The sequence below is a fragment of the Pecten maximus genome, unplaced genomic scaffold (assembly GCF_902652985.1).
Source record: "Pecten maximus unplaced genomic scaffold, xPecMax1.1, whole genome shotgun sequence".
NCBI classification, from domain to species: Eukaryota; Metazoa; Mollusca; class Bivalvia; order Pectinida; family Pectinidae; genus Pecten; species Pecten maximus.
In genome coordinates, this window is record NW_022983091.1 from 133,344 (window position 1) to 141,821 (window position 8,478).

The window sequence follows — 8,478 nt, forward strand, 5'->3', positions numbered from 1 at the left end:
GTGGTGGCCTAATACGTTACCTGCAAGATAATGATGTTAATGATAAAAACATTTTGGATGCGAATGACCACAGGTTTGCCGAATTTAGGAAAATTCTGGACTCCCGAATGAAGGATTTGTTAAAAAGGGGCATAGGCGGCAAAACAAAACAAGGAGAACCTATTCTTCCCGAGGATGAGGCCATTATATGGGAAAAGGGTATATTTGGTGACAAAACAGCAGAAACCCTCCAATGTACAATGTTTTTCTATAACTGTAAATTGTTTGGCATAAGGGGCCATGACGAACACCATGCACTTGAGTGTGATCAGTTCATTTGGAGAAGACTCTAAAGGAAAGTACATCGAGTTTGTGGGAAGAGCTTCGAAGACATTCAAAGGAGGACTCGCGCAGCGAGAGATCGACAAAGAATATCAGACACTACAGTAACCAAGGTGAGTAAAATATATAAGAATAAGACATATTAGACTATTTGTGAACTATTCTATTCACTAATGTGTTAATCCTCAAATCCGCAGTCCGCATTCATTAATTATAAATGTACTGCTTATACTGTCTCGCAATAGTTGTATTACCATCAATGCACTTTTAAAAGCTTTCAAAGAACAACAGCCGCTTAATTTTAACTGTATATTATTATTATCACAAGTTTATAATGAAGTATTCTAATATTTATATCTTAACCATTGTAGGTGAACGCTACATAGTCGATTTGTATGAGAAGTACCTGCAGGCCCTAGTCTCTGGGAAATTCTACAGGCGCGCATTACCTGGCACACCTCCGCGGTTTGGGAACAACCGGTAGGAGTTAATAAACAGAGATAAGTATACCAATCATTCGGGGAAACGCACATGCGCAACACAACTCTGAATCGCCGGGGTTGATGAGGAGATCATGAACATAACTGGACATAGGTCAGAAAAGGCTGTGAGAAAATACAAGTCAGCTGACGAATCGGTGTTACGCAAAGTATCCTCAGTGTTAGATCCTCCACAGAAAAGAAAATGTCCCGAAAACAAAACTCACCAAGAAGAGCCCACTGCCAAACGTGCTACAGTGCCTCTCAGTGATATAAGTAATCTCCCGACAGGAAGTCTTTTTAACAACTGTCAAGTTACTTTTAATGTCGGAAACAAGTGACCTTTTAAACGATTTTTGAAGACGTGGCATAGTGACATTAGCGTTTATGATTTTTAAGAAGACATCGGGTATAGTCTTATAACCTTTAAATTGTTTGTTTATAATTTTGTAAAAAAATATTACCTGCATTAAAAATGAAATAAATAGATTTTTTGTTTGTTTTTCAAAATGAACAGTGTTGTAATTTGCATCTTGATTGTAGCGATTTTTCTCTGGGACATGACTGTAAATCGATACATAAACATTGTTTCAGTCTAACTGTGAAAAATAACTTGGAACTTATTGCACAGCTAGGCTCGACCCCAATCAATGTATCGGGGTAGTTAGTGTATGCCTAGGCTCCGCCTCTTCTCGGACTATCGAGATTTATACAAGTCAACTTCAAAGAAAAATAGCCGCAACCATGGTACAATATAATAATATTCCAATAAATATAGCCAATATTTATAACCATTTATATATATTGCATATGGCACGCGTGACCTTAGGAACTCTAGTGTTATAGGCTACAGTCGTCTGAATCGTTCGGTACGGTTTATTATTTTACTGAGTTAATTAACTACCTAGCTCTATTTTTGTTTAACGTCATTGGTTATTGAAACTTTGAAATTACACAGGACCAAATATTCACAAATTACATTGAAGTGGAAACTATGTACCAGTTGCTACTGTTGAGTCAAAAAGTTTGGTTTGGTTTGGTTTATTTTATTTAACGTCCTATTTGTTACGTTATGTGATAACGAATTAAATAGAGAGACTCAACAACGTTGGAGTTAGTGTACTGCCGCCATTTATATATATCACTTAGCACGAGTACATATACATGGTTCGGTATAGGAACCAAGACAAAAGGTCTTGAAGTGAACCATAATGATATTACGTTACATCCCTTTCCTTAAGATTGATGTTATAGACATGGTATACAAATTGAGAAATTAGTCTCAGTATTTAGCAGTGTCTTTAACCAGTCTTTAACAATGTATCTAAGATAAACACTTTAAACTGTTCATGCGCGAATGTGCCTTATAACTCAAGTCAAAATACTAAATCCTATAAGGTAACTAAAACTAAAGAATTTAACAGTTCAAGTCAATGAAATTATCTGACTAGATAAAACTCATAAAAACAACAACACAAATTATTTGAACATTATCCTTATCAGAATGGCACAACACTTGGTAGACGGTACTAAGCATAGTCATCCAGGTATGTTGGTCGTTTGACAGCCCTTCCATAACGAGTACGGTGGATTTGCGGACTATTTGTTGTTGCATTAGGTGGTGCGCTGACAGGTTCCTCTTGTACTGGTTGACTCGGTAAGGTTTCAGGATTGTCCATTACAGCTTGCGAGTTGTTGCAGTCTTTCGGATCGTTGGTTGGTAGATTTTCTGGATTTGATGCCAATTCGTCATTAGGTACGAACGGATTACAAATTTCATGTGTTTTTCGTAAATGTCTACGGTTCCTTCGATAAACCCTTCCATCTTCTGTCTGCACATTAAAGGAACGAATGTTAGGCTGATCCTGAACTACAGCTTTAGTCCATGACTTATTGTGTCCATGTGGTCGTATTCTAACACAATCCCCAATCATGAGATCCCCTAGTTGTTTTGTTCCTCTGTTATAGTAGTACGCTTGTTTCTCCTTCCGCTGTTTTAGTTTTATTGCAACATCCTTAGATTGCGGAGTTTGAGGTACCAACAATGTACTCGGTGTTGGCAATAATGTTTTGGTACGCCTTCCAAAGATTCGTTGGTTCGGGGATGTGAGTACCCCTTCCGTCGGTGTGTTCCTCCAATCGAGAAGAGCCAGATAAGGATCAGTTCCGTCATCCTTAGATTTCCTGATTAAGCGCTTCGCAATCTTCACAGCGTTTTCGACTTTGCCGTTAGACTGTGGGTAACCAGGGGAACTGGTTGAGTGTTTGAACTCGTACGCTTTTGAGAAGCTTTGGAAATCTCTACTTCCGAATGGTGGTCCATTGTCGGAAAACACGGAATCAGGAATTCCATGGCGCGCGAAGTTAGCTTTGAGTTTCACAATGATTTCCTTTGCCGTTTTGTCGTGTAGTCGATCGACCTCAAAGTAGTCCGAATAATAGTCCACTGTGATCAAGTAATTCCTTTGATCGTACTCAAATAGATCACATCCAACTTTTTCCCATGGACGACTTGGTATTGGATGATTGATAATTGGCTCACGACCTTGATCAACAGAAGCTGCATTGCAAATCTCACATTTACTAACAAAGTCCTCAATATCATGTGCCATGTTAGGCCAGTAGAGACATTCGCGTGCTCTTCGTAAACAACTCTGTATCCCAGAATGACTAGAATGTGCACGTTCCACGAGACTAGGTACTTCACTGAATGGCACGACAACTCGATTGCCTTTAAACACAAGTCCATTCTGTATGGTAAGCTCCTCACGGAATCCAAAATATGCTTGAACCTCCTTTGGCACAGACGTTTTTTCCAACGGCCAGCCCTTGCGGATAACACTTTTGAGAAGTGACAGGGCTGGGTCTTGCTCAGTAGCAAGCTGTAGAGCTTTACATCTCTCTGGCGAGATGGGTAGGTATTGCATTGCATTAACATGCTCAGTTTCAACTTCAGTAGACGAGCGCGTATTGAACGGAAGGTAGGCCCTGCTCAGCGTATCGGCCATATACATAGTTGAACCAGGTTTGTAGACTACCTCCAAGTCAAACTTTTGCAGTTTTAACAGCATTCGTTGGAGCCTTTTAGGAGCATTTAGAAGACTCTTGCGGCATATAATTTCTAGAGGCTTGTGGTCTGATTCTACCAAAACCTTCCTGCCATAAGTGTATGTTTCAAACTTCTCAAGGCCGAAGACGACAGATAGAAGCTCCTTTTCAATCTGAGCATAATTCTGCTCGGTAGGAGTAAGAGCTCTAGATGCATAGCCAACAGGGTGGCCTTCTTGTAGCAGGCATGCTCCAAGGCCTGATTGAGATGCATCACTTTGGAGTACAGTAGGTTTTGACGGATCAAAATATTGTAAGACAGGAGTGTCCGTTAATACTGTTTTGAGTTCCTCAAAAGCCTTGTCATGCGCACAGTTCCAAGCAAACTCGTTTTCATGTTTAATCAGCTGCCTCAGCGGTGCAGTGATTTCAGATATTCTAGGCGCGAACCTCTGAACAAAGTTTACCATCCCAAGTAGCCTCTGCACATCAGCCTTGTTTTGAGGAGTAGGCATTTCCTTAATAGCCTGAACCTTTTGAGAGTCAGCATGGAGTCCCTTAGACGAGATCACATGGCCCATATACGTGACTTGGTCCAATTTCAATTTGAGTTTTTCCTTATTGAGTTTTACGCCACGTTCACGACAGCGTTGTAATAGAGCCAACAGATTCCTATCATGATCTATACGTGCCTCCTCATCCGTGTCACCACATCCAAAAATGAGGATGTCGTCATGTATAGCTTTGACTCCTAAGAGCCCCTCAACAACCTCATCCATACGGCGCTGAAACTCCTCTGGAGCCGGAGAAATTCCGAATGGCATTCGTTTCCAACGATATCTGCCCCATATAGTTCCAAAAGTAGTAAGATAGCTACTCTCGTCATCCAATTCGACATGCCAGAATCCGTTTTTGGCATCAGCAACGGAGAAGATTCTGGCCTTTGTGAGGTCAGGCAAAATATCATCCAATGTTGGCATAGAGTAATGATTTCGTTTGAGCGCTTTGTTCAATGGTTGTGGATCAATACATAATCTTACTTTTCCAGACGGTTTAGTGACAACCACTATTGATGAAATCCAGTCAGTAGGTTCATTGACAGGAATAATAATGTCTTTCTCCACTAACCGATCAAGTTCGCCTTTTACCCTTTCCTTTAGCGCTAATGGTTGTTTCCGGACAGGCAACTTTACCGGAGGTACAGAACTGTCTATTTGTAGATGTAGTTTGTCACCCTTAAATTTGCCTTCACCTTGAAACACATCAGGGTATTGTTTCTCAAGGTCAGATTTTGTGAGGTCGGGTATATCAGACCGCTTGATATCATGAACTTCTGATATGTTTCTTTGAATATGACCGTGATTTACAGTGATCAAGTTCATAGTCTGGATTGCCTGGGAGCCCAGAATCGGATGAAAATCACCCTCTACAATGACAAATTCCAAGACATATTTACAGTTATTTTTCGGATTCACTAACAAAATGGACTGTTTCCCTTCAGGCTTAGTTTCCGTTTTATTGAACATAATCAGAGTTTTGTTTGTATGATTGAGCTTGGACAGTTTCCGGTCACGACACACGTGACGGTAGATGTGTGCTGGAAGTACGTTAACGGATGAACCGCAATCGAGCTGAAACTCCACAGTTTGGTTTTTTATCAACATAACCGCGTTGATCCGATTTGATTTTGTTGTGCACGAGTTCACCTCTTCGACGGAAAACATGTATTCCTCAGATTCGTCGGAAGATTCATCATAGTCGTCTACATGGTGAAGCAACTTGCCCTTTTTATTACGGTGCTTTACCGGATTTCGACCCACATTGTTAGATCCACTACACTTTACAGAGAAGTGATTAAATTTACCACATTTCGCACACTTTTCCCCCCATGCAGGACAAAGTTCCCTTTTAAGAACATGGCGGCGATCACAATATTTACATTCAGGAAGTTCCTTATGTTTAGGGGTCGCATCTGGCCCTTTTCTGAAATTAGCAGGCGGTTTCCTTTCATTTTGTTTTTTCACATAGTGTATGTCTTCCTGTGCTATATCTTTTAGTTGCATAGAAGTTTTCTCGTTGGCTCGACAGAGATCGATACATTTTGTCAGAGTTAGCTGAGATTCTTGTAAGAGTTTTTTCCTAGTCGTATTGTCACGGACCCCAATGACAATACGATCTCTGATAAGGTTATCCTCAAGGGTGCCATAATTGCAGGTTTTAGCTAGTTTTCTGAGTGCCGACACATAAGTATCAATGTTTTCACTTTGTTCCTGTTCCCTTCTATTAAACAGGTAGCGTTCATAGATCTCATTGGTTTTTCCAATGCAAAATGTGTTGAATTTTCCAATAACAACATCAAGATTTTTGGACTCATTATCATCTGCGAATTCAAACCCTTCAAATATTTCAAGTGCATCTGGACCAATGCATGTAAGAAATGTAGCAGTACGCATGGAGTTCTCTTTATTTGAAAGACCAGAGGCGACTTCATAATTATCCCAGACACGTTTGAAGCGTTTCCAGTTAGTACATATATTTCCCTTCAAATCAAGTTTGGGTGGAAATGGTATATTGGTAGGTACGTGTATAATTTGGGGTGCTGGTTGAGGAACAGCGGCGGCAGCCTGATCTGTCATTATAAAACACCAGAGTTTTACCCAAATCCAGAAAGTTTCAATAGTTTATAAGAGCGCAGCTCTTACGCGGCCGAAGGCCGCGTAGAGCGAAGCTCTACTAACCATAACACGTGTGTAAGCAATACAGTCCAATACAATCCTATACCCCTTGGACTTTGAAATTGTGTCCCGCGGGAAAAGTCTCGCGCCTCCATGCAGGCAGCCATGTTTTAATTCTCGTTACCTGTATGGTGAGACTTGATCCATTTCTTTCTGATCGACATACCTCACCGATATTCACTAAAAATTACCCCATTCTTTACATATTGATACAAGAGATCCCAGAGGGATCTTGGCGCCCACCATTGAATGATCTTCATAGGTTCCATGTCAGATTGATCTTTTCTCTACTTTTCCCTTCCTCTAAGTCTTACTAATCTGTGTAAATTCAGAAACAGCCCTCTATAGCTAGTACTTTTCAAACAAGGGGAACCTATATATAAAATTTAAGATTTAGCGATAATAGCTATCTGTCGGCCATATGCTGTTTTCCGATTGGTCCCAATATGCAAAACTAGGCACTGAGGGGAACCTACATATGAAATTTGAGAAAGATCCCTTCAGTACTTTCTCAGAAATAGCGATAACAAACTTCAATTGTCGAAATCCAAGATGGCTGCCTGTCGGCCATGTTGTTTTCCGATTGGTCTCAAAATGCAATATGCATAACTAAGCACCAAGGGGAAACTACATATGAAATTTGAGAAAGATCCCTTCAGTACTTTCTCAGAAATAGCGATTACAAACTTCAATTGTCAATATCCAAGATGGCTGCCTGTCGGCAATGTTGTTTTCCGATTGGTCTCAAAATGCAATATGCATAACTAGGCAGCAAGAGGAACCTACATATGAAATTTGAGAAAGATCCCTTCAGTACTTTCTCAGAAATAGCGATAACAAACTTTAATTGTCAAAATCCAAGATGGCTGCCTGTCGGCCATGTTGTTTTCCGATTGGTCTCAAAATGCAATATGCATAACTAGGCACCAAGGGGAACCTACATATGGAATTTGAGAAAGATCCCTTCAGTACTTTCTCAGAAATAGCGATAACAAACTTCAATTGTCGAAATCCAAGATGGCTGCCTGTCGGCCATGTTGTTTTCCGATTGGTCTCAAAATGCAATATGCATAACTAGGCACCAAGGGGAACCTACATATGGAATTTGAGAAAGATCCCTTCAGTACTTGCTCAGAAATAGCGATAACAAACTTCAATTGTCAAAATCCAAGATGGCTGCCTGTCGGCCATGTTGTTTTCCGATTGGTCTCAAAATGCAATATGCATAACTAGGCACCAAGGGGAACCTACATATGAAATTTGAGAAAGATCCCTTTAGTACTTTCTGAGGATTAGCGATAACAAGAATTGTTTACGGACGGACGGACGGACGGACCACGGACCACGGACGCAGGGCGATTTGAATAGCCCACCATCTGATGATGGTGGGCTAATAAAAACTGCCTAAACGCCGGTATACCGACTATCTTCCATTTCTGTTATGACTGATGACATGAATGTAATCGGCGAATTTGATTGGATGAAAATATTTGGTTTGTTACCAAAAATAGGAACGCTAAGTGCAGACGACTAAATTGTGATGCGCTTGAACTGCCATTGTCGCAAAAATAAATTTTATGATAGAATGGAAATTTTAAAACACTTAGATACATTCTATACTTTTATTTTTACTTTGCACACTAAATTTCCTGTCGCAGACGACAATATTCGCCAGACGACTGCAGGTTAACCCAGCGTCATAGAAATCTACGTCGGGCCTATCCCATAGCATATCAAGTGTAGTAAGTTCATGCAAGGTGTCTATATACACTTACATGTAAACAAAATGGAGTTTTAACTTACAATCAATACAGTTTAAATCAATAATAACAACTATTTTGCCAAATTTATCAGGAGAAATGGCATAGAATTCTAGTAGAAAATATTCACTTTCA

At 40.2% G+C, this 8,478-nt stretch overlaps 1 protein-coding gene across 1 annotated transcript; it reads right to left on the reverse strand.

The window, feature by feature from the left end:
* Nucleotides 1-2,329: 2,329 nt before the first annotated feature.
* Nucleotides 2,330-6,484, reverse strand: LOC117321443 (uncharacterized protein K02A2.6-like). The gene has a single exon (XM_033875860.1). It carries the CDS (start codon nucleotides 6,482-6,484, stop codon nucleotides 2,330-2,332), a length of 4,155 nt encoding a protein of 1,384 aa, XP_033731751.1.
* Between the last annotated feature and the right edge of the window lie 1,994 nt (nucleotides 6,485-8,478).

Excerpts from the sequence above, each read along its gene's own strand:
- LOC117321443 (XM_033875860.1), bottom strand. The coding sequence starts at position 6,484 with ATGACAGATCAGGCTGCCGCCGCTGTTCCTCAACCAGCACCCCAAATT.